We start from the raw sequence: 18,905 nt of genomic DNA on the forward strand, positions 1-18,905 counted from the left end.
GGTAAGTTTGGATACATTTAACTATCCATCTTGCTAACCCAGTTTTTTGAGTTATGAATACCTTAGTGAGGTTTTGAAAAATACACAAAAAGTTGTTCCGTCTATATAGTACATGAGCATTCTTAACATCAATAGTTTGAAGAGCTCTTTCAGCAACTGAATCTGGTTGTGGAAAGAAGACTGGCAATTCCACTGACTGGTTAATATAAAAAGGTGAAACCACCTTTGGCAGAAATTTGGGGTTTGTCCTAACAACTACTTTGTTCTTATGAATCTGAAAGAAAGGCTCTTCTAAAGTGAATGCTTGAATTTCACTAACTCTTCTTAAAGAGGTGATGGCTACTAAAGAGACAACCTTCCATGACAGAAACTGAAGTAGACAAGAACGCAAGGCCTTAAATGGTGGACCCATAAATCTTGCGAGTACAATATTAAGATTCCAGACAAGAGCTGGTAGAACTCTAGGTGGAATAACCCATTTAGGACCCTCCATAAAAGCCTTTATAACAGGGATTCTAAACAGGGAAGTATGTTGTCTGTTCTGAAGGGAAGCAGCTAAAGCTGTTAAATGTATCCTATAGGGGAGTATGCTAGGTTTGCTTTTTGTAAGTGAAACAAGTAGCATACCATGTCCTGTACTGAAGCTTTAATTGGGTCAATGATTTTTGGCTGACAACAATAGACAAAACGTTTCCATTTAGCTGCATAACATTGTCTAGTTGTGGGTTTACCTGCCCATTTTCGAATTTCCATACATTCAGATGGAAGTTGTAAATATCCAAACCTATTACCTCAAGAGCCAAATCGCCAGGCTGAGTATGCAGGGATTTGGATGTCTGATTTGACTTCTGGTTTGAGTTAAGAGATCTGGTCTCTTTGGTAGTCTGTGATGTGGCACTACAGACAGGTCCAATAGTGTTGTGTACCAATGTTGACGTGCCCACGTGGGAGCTATGAGTATCATAGTGAGGGAGTTTTGTTTCATCTTCCTGATCACGAATGGAATGAGTAGAAGAGGTGGAAAAGCGTAAGCAAATTTCCCTGACCAATTGATCCATAGAGCATTGCCCTTGGATTGAGTGTGTGGCTACCCAGATGCAAAGTTTTGGTATTTGTTCCCCACAGTTGGAAATATTGTTGAATCACCTGGGGGTTGATCTCCCATTCAGGTACTTGTTGTTGAGTCCTGCTTAAGAGGTCCGTTAGTTAGTGGTGTATCCCTGAGATATATTCCGCAAGTAGGTGAATGCGATTGTGAATTGCCCATTTCCAAATTGCCTGTGCTAGAAAGGACAACTGAGATGAGTGTGTGATCCCATGTTTTTGCAGATAATAAAAAATTACAATGTATTACCACTGTCTTGTGTGTGATCTGCATTTGGAAAGCTTTGAGTGCTAGGAATACTGCTAGTAATTCCAATGTGTTACGTGTGTTGTCCCATTCCCCTTGTACAGTGAGGTTGTTGAGTTGAGCTCCCCAACCTTTCACTGATGCATCTGTTATGGTATGAGGCACTGGGTCCTGAAAGGGCCGCCCTTTTGATAGGTTTGTGTGATTCCACCATTGCAGAGAGTGATGAGTCTGGGGGTCCAACAACACTAGATCCTGAAGTTGACCCTGTGACTGAGACCATTGTTGAGAAAGACACTGCTGTAAGTGATCGCATGTGTAGTCTTGCATTGGGTACTATTGTTACGCATGAGGCCATCATTCCCAATAGTTTCATGACCAACTTTACTGTGTAAGTGTGGTTGAACTGTAGTTGCGATATGAGATTGTGACATGCTTGAATTCTGAGTAAGTTTGGGTATGCTAGCCCTGACTGAGTGTTGAGAATTGCTCCTAGATACGATTGCATCTGACCTGGCCTCTGGTGAGATTTCTGATAATGGACTGCGATTCCTAGATTGGGTAGTATGTCTACTACATACCGAGTATGTTATTGACAAATTTGCTCTGTACTGGCTTTTATGAGCCAGCCGTCCAGATATGGGAAGACATGAATGTGTTGTCTGAGGAACGCTGTAACTACCGCTAGGTATTTGGTAAATACCATTGGTGCTGTTGCTACCCCAAACGTTAAGGCTCTGAACTGGTAATGCTTTCCTGCAATCACAAACCTGAGATATTTTCGGTGTGCTGGGTGTATGGAAATATGGAAATAAGCATCTTTGAGATGCAATGCGGTCATGTAATCCTATTGTAGTAGGGGAATAATATCTTGCAGAGTGACCATGTGGAAATGCTCTGAAAGGATGTATTGATTGAGGAGGTCTGATGTCTAAGATTGGTCTGAGTGTACCATCTTTCTTTGGTATGAGGAAATATAGTGAATATACTCCATCTCCGTGTTGGGATAGAGGTACAGACTATGGCGCCTTGGAGGGGTAGCAATTGCACCTCCTGTTTTCATAAGCCAAGATGTTCCAGAATAAGTCTGTGCAAACGAGGAGGAATGTTTGGTGGAATGGAGATGAGTTCTAGGCAATAGCCATGTTGGATAATTCATAGAACCCATTGATCTGCAGTAATGTTGTGCCACTGTGGGTAAAAAAAATTACCAGTCTTCCTCCCACAGGAGATGGATGCTGTGGGGATGTGTATGAAGTCACTGCTTGGCTGCGGTGGAGAAACCTCTGGGAGCGGCTGATATATCTCTTCCCCAATATTTATTTCCTCTATATGAGCCTCTAAAATGCACCATTGTTGTAAAAGTGTGCTCCTTGTTTTGAATGGGATGTGGATGGCTCTGTGGTGGAGGACTTAAAACCACCTCTAAACTGTGGCCTACGAAAAGTGCCCCAAGTGGGTGTAGTATATAACGCACCCACAGCTTTAGCGGTCTCATTTGAGCTTCTCAATAGTGGTATCTAACCCCAGAACAAATACATTGTGTTTGTCAAAAGGCATATATACCACCGCCTGTTGGATTTATGGCTTTACATCTGAAGCTCTTAACCACGCATGTCTCCTAATAATAATGCTGATGTTGATCCCCCCACAACCCCTGTGCTGCTATATCAGCCACATCAATTGCAGATCTAATTTGATTATTAGAGACAGATTGCTACACTCAAACTATCTGTTGTGCCCTTTTCTGATGGGAGATACTGCAGCAAGTCCTCCATTTGATCCCAATGAGCCCTGTCATACCTCACTAGGAGAGCTTGTGAGGTCGCAATTCTCAAATGATTAGCCACTTGAGTGGCCACTCTTGCCTACTGCACCAAATTTGTGGCTCTCCTTGTCTGGAGGAGGGGACTCACCTGTAGATTGACTATTGGCCCGCTTTCTTGCTGCGCTGACCACTATTGAGTCATGTGGTAGCTGTGCCCTAACACAGAATCTGAGGGTGGGGATTTATATTTCTTATCCACCCTAGGTGTAATTACCCTTGATTTCACAGGCTCTATAAAAGATGTCCTCCGCATGTTTATGCATGCCTGGAAGCATAGGGAGACAATGATACTCTTTATGAGTAGATGTTAGTGTGTTAAATAAAACGTCGTTCTGACTAGGGTTGGTGTGCAGTTGTACATTGCAGTACCCAGATGCCCTGGCTATAACCTGATTATAGGCAGTGGTATCTTCAGCAAAGGACGGTCTCGCTGAGTAGAAGTGGACAGTGGAATAACAGGAAGGGAAGGAGAATGTGGTGGTGAAGGCTGGTGTGGTGGTTTTGGCTTCCCCTTGTGTTTGGAGATTTTGGCTGGTGGAGGCCCAGCGTCTAAAGTTTGCTGAAAAGTCATTTTTTGCTTTATTGTTGGAGGAGAAGCGGCTAGGATCTTTCCTATATCCTTATGAATATGGATCTTACGTTACTTAGCGTCCATAACCTTAAATATGGGCCATATCTCAGACGACTCCGCTGTATCTGGAACATATTTACCCCCAACTGTTGTAATCTCCGAAAGATTGGCTACCGACTGCTTGAGTCAAGCCAAAAATTTTGGCTCCGAAAGTGCTGAAAGCCTTTTCGGTTCGGAGGAGGAAGAGTCAGATTTTCAGCTCTGCAGCAAAACAGATGCAGATGAGTGTTTGGGTCAGTGCCAAATGCACTTTGGTCTTTATTTTCGGTGCCGAACTTGAGGCTTGACAAAAGCAAACAAACACACAAATGATGGACAGAATGTGGAACCAATCAAACATTCACCCTGTCACAGATCTGGGTTTAATCCATCAATTCTTTTGCTCACCATGCCACCCCAGTTTGGACCCAGCCATATGCATATCAGTCTTGACCCTGTTCCTCATGGGAACAGTCCAGCCCGACCTGCCAGGACAGATCCTCCCTGGACCGGAAACAAGCATCATGGGACCAGTTTCAGGGTATCACCAGAGGGTTGGCCATCCGATTGTATCTTTCAGGTCTGACCATGGCTCAAAGGCAGTGGAGGACCCAAGACCAATGCAGGAGTCTTTTTATTGTCTTTGGGTGGTGGGACGGGGCTGTGGTACTCACTTACTGCGCCAGTTGATTGTACTGGCTGTTGACATCGGAGTCTTGATCTGAATCGGAGTCTGCTATGGAGACTGTTCCACGCTGTTGTACCTCCTCTTACATGTGTTCGTCCCCGAAGAAGTATGGTGTGTGCTCCGACGTCTTGGACGCCATCCCCATTCGATGTGCTCTTTGATCCCTAAGTGTCTTTTTGGATCGAAACAATCAGCAAGAGTCACAGGTTTCCTCTGTGTTCTGGAGACAAACGGAGATTACACACCAAATGTTGGTTGAAGTAAGGAAACTTGGCATGGCACCAAGTGCAAAACCATAACGGAGTCCATTCCATCAGCCTACCATTGTTCTAGTCTTGTGTGTCAAAGTAGGCCCGAGACGGGGGAGATCACCCCTAAGGGCATCTAGTCGACCCGGACTATCGCAAGCGGATCAACTACAAGAGCAGAAAACACGATCTAAACTATACCAATGGTTATAGAAAGTTTGGAGGAACAAAAAAATTCTGAAGATACCATACCGAGATGTACTGGAGTGAGAGGAAAATACGTCCGAACCAGACATCAGAAAGAAACAATCTAACTAAGGACTCAATGTCCATGTGCAGTATCACCGAGAGGAGAAGTCACTCGATCCAGTGACTCGAAAATATTCTTCAAACAAAAACAACCTGTAACACTCCGGTCCCAACACTAGATGGTGGACTTATGCAAAGCATGTGTATCTACAGATACAAATGCCATTGAACATTCTTGTTCCTTGGGGATGTAGCGAACTGGCCCGATGGCCCCTTTGAGAAGAAGGGATTGTACTTCTTGTTTGAAAAGAAAGGGTTCTTGAAGGAGTCTGCGAGAGTGTGGGGAATGTTCAGAGGAGTGGTAATGAGCTCTAAACAGTAACCATGTTGGATAATAAAGAGGACCCACTGGTTCGAAGTGATGTTGACCCACTGCATATGGAAATCTTGAAGTCGACCCCTAATGGGTGTAGAATGAGGGGGAGGGAAATTTAAGTAGTCACTGTTTAGAGGATGATGTAGAAACACAGGTGGTTGCGCTCTTACCTCTACCTCGTGTGTTGGTGCCTCTAAAGAAGCCACATGAGTAGGAGCTTAAAAGCTGTCTGGACTGAGAGGTGGAGGCCTCTGAGGATGTTGGTTTTAACCAACTCTGAATGTGGGGTGACAATTTATCTTTCGGAGGGGGACTGTAAAGCACCCATGGCCTTTGCAGTATCTGTGTCTTTTTTCTGCTTCTCAAGGGTGGAGTCCACTTTCGGGACAAAAAGGTGCACTTTATCGAAGGGCATGTTTAGCACTGCTTGCTGCACCTCAGGTTTAAAACCTGAGCATCTAAGCCAGGCATGTCTCCTTATAATGATGCTAGTGTGGATGGCAGCATCGAGGGCACATCTAATAGGGTTGGCAGTGATTGTCTGTCCTTATGTGACAATCTGTTGTCCCCCCTTTTGCAGTGCTCATCTGGGAGATATTAGAGGAGCTTCTCAATCTCATCTCAGTGAGCCCGATCCCATCTTGCAAGTAGGGCTTGCGAGTTAGCAATGCGCCAGTGATTAGCAGCCTGTGCAGCCATCCTTTTACCTGTGGCGTCTATCTTTTTGCTCTCCTTATCTAGGGGGAGGAGAACCCCCTGTGGCGTTACTATTGGCTCGCTTACATGTGGTAGCAGCCACAATGGAACAAGGCAGGACCTTATGTATGGTAGATCATAAGGTGCAGGTTTGTGTTTTTCTATTTTTTATTTTTTATTTTTTTTATATCAATTCTAGGGGGTGATAACCCTAGAGTGAACTGGTTCCTTAAGGATTTTGTCTGCATGACAAAGCATGCCAGGGAGCATGTGGAGGAGCTGGACATCCCTGTGTGTGGACATTAGGGTATCAAATAAGTCTTGCTCATGGGGGGTCCCTGTGAAGGTCGACATTGTGGAAAGTGGCTGCTTGGGCTATCACCTGCTGGCATCCTCTGGCAATGAGGGTCGTGAGGGGGTATAGATCTGTATCTGTGGATACCATGGGATCAGGGTCATATGTATCCCAAGGATCGGAGTCCTGTTGTGACCCTCCCAAATCCCCCTGTGAATAGTGGGGAACCCTGTGGAGTGCAAATCTCCTACAGTAGGACAGGCAGGTGAATATGGGGAGGGACGGAGGTGCATTACAAGCAGGTGGCAGTGGTGGAAAAGATGAAGAGGAAGGAGGAGGAGGAAGAGGCTTGTGTAAAGTGGTAGCCTTGACTTTGGCCTTCTTTGGAGGAGGGGATGTTTCGAGGGCATCTTGAAAAGTGAGTTTGCATTTAAAAGGAACAGGGGGAAAAGCAATGATGCGCCCTGTACCCTCCTGGATATGGAGTTGGTGCTGCCGAGCATCCATGGTCTCCAAAATGGGTTCCAAAGCGACCAGTCTCTTTTGGCTCTGGAGAGGAGTTAGCCCTGGATTTCAAGACCAAAGATTTCAGTTGGTGCCCTTTTGTCACTGTTGAGGCAAGGTGGAAGATGGCCTTCAAATCCAAGCAGTCTGTACCGAGGTTCAGATCGAAATGGCCACAACGTCTCCAACCAAAGAAGGGGACAACGTCAATGCTGAACACAGTGTCTTGGCAGGTTTCAGTGCCGAGTCTGAGGGTGGGGCATCGGAGCCTGGTTTTCAGAGCTGGCCACGGCCTGGTGGCAGCTGCAGTCAGGCAACTTCAGTAACAGGCTTTCTCAATGTCTTGACGGGGGCAGGAAAGGCCACTGTACTCAAAGGTTGCGATGATGTCAACTTGTGGCTTTCGATATCCAACTTTGTGTCAGATTTGGATTCCTGGATGGAAAAGCCTCCTACTGTTTCTCCTGGGCCTGCTCCTCCCCATAGATGTCTGGAATGTTTTCCTGGGTCTAATGTGCCATCTCCAGTCTACAAGCCCTCCAGTCCTAAAGTGTCTTTTTTAATCTGCAGGTGTCATCTGGATGGTCCAGGGAAAGGCACAGGTTACACACTAGATGTTGGTCGATGTGCAGGAATTTGGAGTAACACCGAGGACAGAATCAAAACGGTGTTCGTTGCATCTGCGCAGAATGTTGGTTGGTGCCAGTGGTGAGGTAGGCTCGAATGGGCGAAGATGAGCTGAAAGGCACTCAGTTGATTTCCAGACTGAGATGTGTGATAGTAGAAAAGCGCGATCTAAAACAATACCGTAGATTTTCGGAAAGACAGAAAAAAAGGTTTCAAAAATCAGAGCGAAGGGAGAACGGAGCAAATAGAAACACGTCCGAAACAGACAGCGGAGAGAAAATCTAAAAAAGGAGTCGATGCCCATGTGCAGTATCATCGAAAAGGAGGAGATATTCGATCCAATGACTCAAAAATGCTTCTTCAAAAGAAAAACAACTTGCAACACTCCGAACCCAACACTAGACGGCAGATGCATGCAGAGCATGTGTATCTACAGCCACACGCCATCAAACCCATATCTTCAATCAAAACATAAAACAAAGTAGAAAAACATGCAAATACTGTTAATAACACATTGAACCTGTCTCTAACCTGAGGATCTCCATTTCATGAACGTTCAACAACTCACTCAACACCAGTCTCTCAACCTCACAATCTCCATTCCACGGTCATTTAATAACTCATTTAACACCAGTCTAACTCCATGATCTCCATTCCGCAGACCTTTAATGACTCACTGAACATCAGTCTCTAACCTGAGGATCTCCATTCCGCAGACCTTTAATGACTCACTGAACATCAGTCTCTAACCGGAGGATCTCCATTCCGCAGACCTTTAATGACTCACTGAACATCAGTCTCTAACCGGAGGATCTCCATTCCATAGACCCTTAACTCATTGAAGCCAGTCTCTAACCTCCCAATGTCCATCCCAAGGACCTTATATGAAACTCACTGAACACTGGCCTCTAACCTGAGAATCTCCATTCCGCAGACCTTTAATGACTCACTGAACATCAGTCTCTAACCTGAGGATCTCCATTCCACAGACCTTAAATAACTCAACTAACGCCAGTCTCTAACCTGAGGATCTCCATTCCACCAACCTTTTATTCAACTCACTGAATACAAGTCTCTAACCTGAGGATCTCCATTCACCAACCTTCAATTACTCAACGAACACTAGCCTCCAACCGGAGGATCTCCATTCCATAGACCCTTAACTCATTGAAGCCAATCTCTAACCTCCCAATGTCCATCCCAAGGACCTTATATGAAACTCACTGAACACTGGCCCCTAACCTGAGAATCTCCATTCCACAGACATTTAGTAACTTGTAGAACACCAGTCTCTTACCTCACAATCGCCACTCCACGGTCTTTAATAAATCAATGAACACAAGGTGTCTCTAACCTCGCCATCTTCATTCCACGGACCTTGCTCAATTCGTTGAGCAACATTATCTAACCACAGATCTCAATCCCACATCGTTAAATAACTTACTGAACACCAACCTCTAAGCTCATGATTTCCATTCCACAGACCTTAAGTAAATCATTGAACATTTAGTCTCTAACCGAGGATCTCAATTCCATGGGCCTTTGATAACTCAATGAACACTAGTCTCTAACCTCACAATCTCCATTCCACAGACCTTTAATAGCTCATTGAACACCAGTCTCTAACGTCAGGAGCTAAATTCTACGGACCTTTAATAAATCACTGAATACCGGTCTCTAGTTTCAGGAGCTCCATTCCAGGGGTCTTTAATAGCTCATTCAACACCAGTCTATAACTAGAGGATTTCTATTTCACGGCCCTTTAATAAATGTAAGCCTAACAGGAGCATCTCCATTCCACGGGCATTTAATAACTAAATCAATGCAAGACTTCAATCTCAGAAACTCCATTCCAATTAACTTTAATAACTCCCTGAAAACCAGTTGCTAACCTGGGCATCTCTGTTCCTTAGACTCCCATCATCCCAGAGCCTGCCCTCTCTCTCAGAATCTTGCACTGCTGGAAAAAATAATAATAAAAAAAAAAACTACTGAAAACTAATTTACACTATTTTCATTATTGTTTGGAATGAAACAAGAGGTATTAGCATGTAGCCACAATATTAACTAAACTGAGTTCACACTTTTTTGGCTTTGTGCATAATTAGATGTGAAGAAAAGAAATATCTCACTTGACAAAGCAAACAGTGCTACGGCCTCGCACATGCTGACACCTTAGCCCTAAATAGCCAAAGCTTTGCCAGTAAACTCACTCCTAGCAAGAAGTGTCATAATACATATCCTATCATTCTACGTGTACACAACCAACTTGTTTGTACCAATGGTACCATGGCACTGTCACGCCAACACAAAAAATACAACAGTCCACATCACCCCCACTTGTAACGTATCAATGGGCAGCGTGCCAATTAACTATCTTTTCCATCAAGAAGCGATTGTTTGGATGGCTGTGCTGTTGTGCAAGGGAATCGTTATACTACACTGCTTACAAAGTGATGTTATTTACACACATTAAAACAGAACAATGCTTAATGGTAAAGAAATTCAAGTTCACATTTCAACTAAATCACTGGTTATTCTGAATGACAACACGCTTTCATACATCAAACGGCATGATAAACACATCTGAATACAGATATATAAATAACTGCGGTCCAGAATTGTAAAATATTTAACTTTTGCCATCAGAGCAGTACTGAAGTTGCACGAAATCGCTTGAAGTCGACTACAGTAAATTCACAGAGACTGCAGCTTACAAATGTAAATGGACCACAGCCACTCCTGAATCCCTCTTGTGGACAACTCCTGTTTCCACATCTGTTTAGCCAGTATCATGGCACCGATCTCTACTACGCCCAGGAGAAACCGCAACAACAATGCAAGTGACCATGCCCTTGTCCCATGTTCTACAGTGTAAGATTGCCTTCCTTGAAACTTACTCTCCAGACAACATCCAGATTCAAGGTTTTGGCAGACACAGAGCTATACTAATTTGCCTGTAACAATCAGGATGTCTCACTCATCTATCCTCTAACCGCCAGAGCTGGGAAGTGAGTCCACGGCAAAACAGGTGCTACCCAAGCATTAAAGAAGCAGAGATGTGCTGTGAAAGGGCCGAGAGTTGTTTCTCAGGGAGTCGCTTACAGCAAGGTTGCATATCCTGCTCATATGTGTAAGTGAAGGGCTAGGAATGTACTCCTCATTACAGAATAGTCAGTGCTGTCACCCAAGAAAACCTTGAACCTGCTGTAGTCGAAATCCATAATTTATGTAGCCATGTGCTCACGTAACCCTTTATCCAGCCATGCTCTTCCCAAATCAATAAGTGTTCCATGTGCTATTGACAAACACTACTGTCTGGGGCACCGAGCCTCATTACTGCCTGGGTCATCGAGGTTCACTAATTCCTGGGCCATTACTGCGTGGGGGCAATTCTTGCTCATTGCTGGCTGGTATATGCAAACAGACAACCAGACCAGGCGCGGTATCCCTTCATAAAACAGTTTGTGTGTGGCTTCCATCGGCCATCAAGGAAAAACTAAACGACCGCACGAGAGGCGCAAGAGGAACAACAAACATTTACAAGTACTGGGATAGCCAATAGCTAAGGCCTTGGAAAGTGTGGCATTTGTTTTATTAACAGTATGCAAAAAATATAGTAGTAATACTTAAGCCTTACAGCAGATCTTACGCAGCGTCCCTAGCACTGAAATGCACAAGTCTATAGGTAGCTCTAAATGCTTGAGCAGGAAAAATTGTCACTCCTAGTACAAGGCAGTCTAAGACTGAAGCGACCCGACCCACTGCCTCAGGCTGTATGCGGAAGTGGGGGAAGCAAAATGTAAAGGACACTTGAACAGACCGAGAGCCACTGTACACATCTATAAAACTTTATTAAGATTTTTTTGGGGAAAACTTGAGGTTGGCCAAACAACTGAACGAATAAAGAGGGTGCCGAGAGTCCACTGTAATATTCCACAAGCTAACAATCCAAAAAGCATTGCAAGCATGCAAGTCCTTTAACCCTGCCCCCAGTCAGTAAAGCCTCTCCACAGGATTTTGGGGTCCCCACTAAGCTAGTGTGGGGACCCAGAGATGATGTAGACAGAAAAAGTGTTTTGAAGGTGGTCCCATTGTCCTATGACCACCACAGGCTGAGTTATGAGCAAAAATGTTTTGTAAAAGTAATGCCCTGCAAAGCATTACAAGGCGAGTTTCCAGAGTGCAGTGAATATTGTAATATCTGCGCTCCCACTGTGTCGGGAAAGCCGATTTTAAGATTTCTGTTTTACATAAAGCATTTAACAATTTCAAGTGTTTTAAGGTGAGAGCCACAAGAAATGACTCTGATTAGGTAACTGTGAACAATGTGACCAGCGCTCCAATACCACTCATTGAGTTCAGGTTGTTGTGACTGCTTGCGCTTTGAGTGCCATGCAAAACAAAGGGGAGAGACAAAAGAAAAGAAAACAAGTTTGCCCACACTGAAGTATATCGGCAATTGTGCAATATCCATGTAACAGGGGCAGTCAGCAAGGCGTGACAAAATCATCATCAAGGCAGGACAAACGTAACTCATTTACCAATGAAATCAAGTGATTTTTGGAAGGCACAAGAACGAATGAAAGTGATGGGCGCGATTAAAAGCCCACAATACTTACAACAGGTCAAAGCGCTTGCCTGCTCAACCTAAAAACTGCATTCTCAATGAGAGCAAAGAACATGTTACTTACCTTTGTTAACAAAATTATCTGGTAGAGTCCAACGACGGACGTGGAGTCAACCGACACTACCTGACGGTGTGCAAGGGTACTGCTCAAAGAAAAATCTTCAGATCCAGGTTGACGCCTGGGGGAAATTCTAGGGTAAGGAATCTGCAACTAGAAGTGTCAGATCGTTCTGGCACAAGTAAAGGAAGACGCCTGGCCGTACACTGTGATACAAGGTGTACGTGGAGTTTGAAGTATAGTTTAGATGTGTTAACAGATTTTTTCTGTCAAGACGGACAGAATTAGCACAGTGTATCAAGCTCTTAAGTAGTTTTCGAAGTCACAAGAGCCTCCACAGGACAGCCAGCCCTAATGATTTATTGATCACAAACAAACAATGCTGTTCAATGATGAAAAGATTCTGAGCAGTTGTGGCCAGATCTCCAGACAGGATTCGATTTTAAAATCATGTGTCTCTATGGAGACTTCCAACAGGGCCAATCTAGAGCTGCAAAACCCAGCGTCAATGACAGGGTCATTCACTTTTTAAGCTAGACCTCTCTCAGTAACGCAAATAAATCAGCTCAGCATGAGGCTGCTTCCACAAGATGGTTTTTGGTCTACCACAGCTGTAGAAAGATGATCCAGCAGTCACCAACCTTGTTGTGATTACGTCCTACAAGTGCTCGGCATCATCCGGCAAAATCAAACATGTTTCACTAGTTATTCTTCTCAAACTAAATTTCCATACACCACCTTCCTACTGAGACCTTAGTCAGTGAACATCTGTTCTTCTGACCCGTAATCACTGCACGCACATCCAAGCGCTTACATCTCTAGTCAAGGGCTTTGCGTGGTTACCCCTGGTCTCTCAAATATTTAAATTTCAGCAGATGTTACGGGGAACAGTGCCAGAGACATTTTGGTGGTCCAAGGTTAGGCTTCCCACTTTCACAGTTGTTTGTAGCTGCTAGATTTTCAACGGTGTAGACTTCAAAACATGCAACTCTTTTAGGGTAGCTTTAGGAAAGAGTTAAGAGTACCAGTAATAGGATTTATTAGAATTACAACGAACAGGACAGCCGTGATCCACAGCACCCAGACAGTGAATGAAGGAGGCTGATAAACTTGCTCATCAGATTCCAAACAGAAAACGAACTCCAAGGGTTCAGAAGGGAAATGGGGCCTTACACAGCTAATCACAGCCACAAAATCCTGAATTAATGGAGGAATTTTGCAAGCTCACCACAGAAATAAGATGCATGCTGTGTTACTCTCAACCCAACTGCCCTGAGTGAAAAAAGTTACCTTCCTTGCGCATCCCCACACGAAAGCATTTCTTCAGCCGGCAGTACTGGCACTGGTTGCGATGGTGCTGGTCAATCTGGCAGTCGCGGTTGGACCTAAAGGGAAAGAATGAAAACAAATACCTCGATGAGCTCCTTATGCCTACAGAAAAACAGTCTCGCAGAAATGTTCCTATCACTAGCTTTCATAGCTTGTCATCGGAAAGTCAAAAGGTAGACGTACAAAATCAGCCTAAGACAAGCAAATACCCATCCTAGGTTTCCATCAAGGATTTGGACGGATTTGTGCATTTTAGAGGATTAAAAAAAAAAAAAAAAGAATTCACAAAAATATGTATGCATCACTGTTTGAAGGGAAGATTTCCATGCAAACACTTATTGTCTTATGCTTCCTCAATACTCGAAACTCTCTTAATGTGTACTTCCAGAAAATAGGTGGGGGGCATCTAATTCCAAGTTCTTTGTGACCAAGATAATGCACTAATTCAGTGTTGGAAACCACTGGAAGGTCTTGTGTTGACTGACAAGATAACATCTTTACAGATATTCTCTACAATCCCAATTGCCACTACCTGCCTGCCCTGGAAACATGCATGTTCTAACTCTAACCTTGGGACTGCAGAGAATCTGCTAGACTTGTGGAAATTACACAATCCTCTCCATCTGCAGGAGCAAATGTTCTCAGGGTCAAACTGTGGGGTTAAGGATTCCCTATTCACAACTACTAACTTCCAGTGCACGAATGACATGATTGCAAAAAGTCTTACCATGGTTTGTTAATTGGGATTTCAAACAGCAGAAAAGTAGACACCAAGAGTGAGGAGGACATGAAATTAAAGTACCAACTATTACAATGGAACCAGTGGCAGGAAATGTGCACATCTCGAAAGGGAATTGTACAGTTTGAGTCTACAACCATCAATAACACTGATGGTGTTACAGAAGTGCAAACCGTACCGACAACCTGCTACCCTAGGGTGTTAAATGACTGAACCAATGCAACAGTCAAACAAGAGTATGTAACAAACAGAAGGGAGCACGGCAAATATCTATGCTGGTGTAGTTCATTCTTAAAAAGTCCATAATGAGCCAAAAGTGATTTATCTTGTGAATATTTAATGATTCTCCATTGACACAGATCACTGGCCCGGGATAAAACAGTCACTCTGGAAACACCCAATATGTTTTTTGCCCAGGCAGACTTTAGCAAGGTAGTTTTGTAGCAAATATGCTGTTGCACTTGTATCAAATATGAGTAATAACCTGCAAGTAGAAACCTAAGGTCACAGGTAATGCTGATTGTCAGAAGGCCCATCAGTATCAGCCGTGAAAAGAGATTAAACACTGATGGTTCTGGCCAACAATGCTGTTCAAACAAGGATGGCGCTCCTCCGGTTTAGATCCCTCTTTCCACAGCCATACTGTCAAACATTTCCTCAACGTTTCTACTCACCACCAGTCTTTGAGGCCTTGATAAAGTCTGCTTGGACAAAACATGTTGGCTGCTTCCTGACTATTTTTCACTAGGGCACGTGATCTGTGACCACCATGAATAATTAAATACTCAAAAGATAAATACCATTTGGCTCATTATTGACTAAGACTCAACCGCTCCATGTTAAACATTTGCTGTGCTCCTTTGTTTGTTTTGTATGAAATTAAAGTTCTGCACAAGATCATACATGGACTTAAGGGAGTTCGAGAACCCTAGTGATAAGTAACTGCAGTGTGGCAGAGACACTGGAGGTAGAGCGGTGCTACGCTTCCTATATGGGGTACACCTGAACACATCTTCAAGGGGCATGATGGTTATTCTGCCACCAAAAACAAAGTAATACAAGAAAATTGATGATGGGGGGGGGGGAATATTTCAATGCTGCGTACTATGTGGCACAACACAGATTTAGCTACAAAGGGGCAAGAAATAGGTCAGAACAAAAAAAAGATTTGGTTGAAAAGCTAAAGGAGCCATCTTTTTGTGCCCAGCCTTTCTTTTCCAACACCTGAAGAAGTTATCTCCTAAGCACACTAGAACCATTTCCAGGCACCGGGCATGGAAGCCTCCTTCCTACTTGCAAAGCTATTTAACCTGCAGCACAAACAACAAGCACTTTCAATGCAACAGGTCTTGCATTTGTTCGAGTAAGAGCTATTAGCGTTGTAAAGCAAAAAAAAACGCAGCGTGATCGCGCTATATAAAATGCAGCGCAATCGCGCTGCGTGGAAAATAAAGTAGTCCAGACTCCAGGCTGAAAACATCGAGCCTCGTATGTTTTTGGTACTTTACCGGTGCTGTGTAAGCGGGGTAAACACCGGAAAAGGCATGATGTATGCATGTCTTTCACAAATGAAAGCTAGCGGATTTTAAAAGGCAAGCCCACGAACCAATGTAAGTGACTGACGTGGCATGGGCGTGGTTTGAAGCCCAAAGAGATTACAGAATGGACGGAGCGCTTTGCGCTCGCCCACAAAAACGGACAAACGTGATCCCGGCACGGCACAGTAGGCAGTGTAGGTTTTATTTACACATTTTACAATGTTATTCAGCATTAGGTGAAGAGGCCATGTGTCTGCACAACAAAAAGCGGGTTCAGCTGCAGCTTTCCTCTTTCTGCTTAAGACGTTTTAAAAACAGGACAAGAGACAGGCAGAATATATTTAGCTGAAATGAAATAATAGCCCGGTTTGTTGTTGTTTTGCTCTCAGCTTAGCCCTTGCAGTAATGAATGGCGCGGGATGTGTAGGTGTTTAAAGCACACAAGCTGACGGCCAGCTACAAACTGTAGCAATGCAAACCTAAGAGTATGTTGGAAGCACCTAACACGACTAATTGCAAGGCTAAACGGCTTGTAAAGACACGGAGAAAAGTAAAACTGCAACTTAAAAACAAAGTACAAAGGTTGTGGTACCGAGCATTACTCAGCTTTGTGTGGAACTGCAAATATTTGGAGCTTTCAGAAAAGCATTCCAACAGAATGCCACGGAGTTGCGAAGGAGAAAATTAGATTAGCCAAGCAAGAAAACGAAAAACAATCTTTAGCAAGACCCCCGACGTCTGTATGCAAAGAGCCTTCCAGCTGAAAGAAAAATATCCAGGGCTTTAAAGGTGCCTACTGGGCAACGCACAAAAGGATTTGCCGACAAGAAGAAAAGTGGCAGCAGAAGAATGGCATTTGCATGAAAAACGCTTCTCCAAGACACTGCGCACCAGTAATCAGTAGCCAACGCAGTGCCCAATTATTCCAACTCTTGAAACCCCCGATTAGCGTCTGGTTTAACCAGTGTCGAGCGCGGTTCGAGCTTCCAGGACGCTTAGTCTGCAAGCAAGGCCCTCCAGAGCAGCCCTTTCCAAGTTAACTCCCAGCCTACTCACAACGGTTAGGTTCGTGATGGATTCCCTTGGCATCATTAAAGGGCAACTTCTGTAAAGTTTCTGCCAGGATGGACACTCCGTTTCCTTCAGCTTCCGATATGGCCAATTCCTACCAGCCACAAGCCCACCCAAAGACCTCCACGACGGATCTGATCAAAAGAAAATAACAGCGGCAGATCTTGCATGCCTCAGGCACGACCAAGGAAAAGGTCGAGTCAGAGCTGATCTGTGCAGATCACACTTCCTCCCAAGTGCAAACACTGTAGCTCCTCCTTCGGCGACTCGAGATTTACCCAGACAGACCGATATAAAAATTAAAAAAAGGGGGCTGCAACCGACTCCTACACCTGGAAAGCCGGGCAGGTACACAATAGGTATTAGTCACATACCATATATAAGTTGCATCTTAATGAAGCAAACAAATCTCAATTCTTCTTGTGCAAAAGTCCATCAACTACCAATTCATGACCAATGACCCATTTCTTGACAGAGGATGTGTGGGAGCATTGAGCTGGTATGTGTACGATTCATGGCCTATCAAGAGCTAATTCATCATTTTGTCCAGTTTTTGGGCTCCTCACAGGATTGAAGTGGGAGTTATGACATATGCTTTGTTGTGGTGTTAGGATCCATCCTGCACAAAAAAAGGAGTATCCAGTTTGTTGCCATGACACCGTCCACTCCTTTGAGGCTTGGTGTAGCACCACTTCACCCTGGCTCAATTCGATACTTACACTTAGTCATGAGCCTGCACTGGGTGACTACATATGCATGTAAGTGCTACCATAAGAACCAAATGATGGCCCTTTCGAAGTTTACCCTCTCTTCACACCCTGCCATCTTTCTCGAACATTTAGAGCTCTGCTGAGAAAAAGCAGTTTTCTAAACTTCTATTTAGAAAGCTTGAAAGAGTTCACATTCTGCTGCACAATTGCCTACTCCACACACCTGCCTTTCATGGCCTTAAGGATGGCATGCAAAAGCACGTAGGCACTTACCATGCCCTGGCTCCACTCAAAAGCACTGACATTCATGTATTCATAAACATGTTGTACCGGAAGTGCCTACACACAAACTCTAATATGCTTTTCACAGGTTTACAATGTTGATGACAAGATCAAATCAAGTGCCAAGTGGGAACAAGTAGCGCGTCCCATGTTAATCACGGCGACGTACCCGTAACCACTAGAGCCACAATTACTTTTACAGACACTATTAACATCAAGACCGCATCTGCGTGGCCGGCTTCATCCAGGGAACAACACTCAGATCTGCACCATAATGCTGCATGAATGATCAGCAGAGACATGCGAACGCTAAGTGCCAGTTATGCACTTTAGTGCTGGTCGAACACCGAGTAGTGGAGCCCGAGTTGAACCTACCTGTTCGGATGGAGCAAAGCATGGATGAACAAGAGGTGGGAGGCATAATGTACCTTAAACAGGACATCTTATATGTAGGATAAGGTGCCAATAAAGATAGGAAACGAAGACCAAGACCAAATCAAGGGTGCCTTTAAGGGCAACAATTCCCCTTCCACGGGCATTCTGTATTCAATCGTTGGAGACCAACAAAGGCGCAACAGTGAGTTTTTAAACATGAGCAAAAATAGAAAAAAAAGTATCAACAAGAGATTTAGAAAGTTCCAGCAAAGGTTAGGTTTTACACTATAGACCAGAATGTTACCACCTTTACTGTCAAGCTTAGTGCTGTACACACTAAAAGACCATGCTACCCCCAATAGCTGCCCCCCTTCTCATCTCTCTCCGACCCTCGGCTCGCAGAACTTGCACCACAGGTGGAAAAATTAAACTAAGTGAGCTCATCATATGCCTTTGAAGCTTATCAGCAATAACATACTTCACAGCACAGAAACCAACAAACAGTTCTGCCAAATGTTTGAGTTGGTACTGCATAAGCCCATTGTAATGTCCTTCAGCCATGACCAGTAAATATGCCAATTCGGGGCCCGAACAACCCTGCACAGGAACCTCAGTAACGACCAAGGTGACATCATGCTGGGAAAGTACTCCCAGGTTTGCATGCCACCAGCACATTAGCTACAGAAACCTCGTATTCTCAG

The 18,905-nt window shown here is 44.1% G+C and overlaps 1 protein-coding gene across 1 annotated transcript in view; it reads right to left on the reverse strand.

Annotated features, from left to right (window-relative positions):
• Positions 1 to 18,905, reverse strand: part of NR2F6 (nuclear receptor subfamily 2 group F member 6) — a 76,207-nt gene that overhangs the window by 41,478 nt on the left and 15,824 nt on the right. The window contains exon 2 of the mRNA XM_069217178.1: positions 13,451 to 13,545. Coding sequence (XP_069073279.1) covers positions 13,451 to 13,545 — 95 coding nt within the window. The remainder of the gene's footprint in view (positions 1 to 13,450; positions 13,546 to 18,905) is intronic.

This window comes from Pleurodeles waltl, chromosome 12 (assembly GCF_031143425.1).
Source record: "Pleurodeles waltl isolate 20211129_DDA chromosome 12, aPleWal1.hap1.20221129, whole genome shotgun sequence".
Classification (NCBI taxonomy): domain Eukaryota; kingdom Metazoa; phylum Chordata; class Amphibia; order Caudata; family Salamandridae; genus Pleurodeles; species Pleurodeles waltl.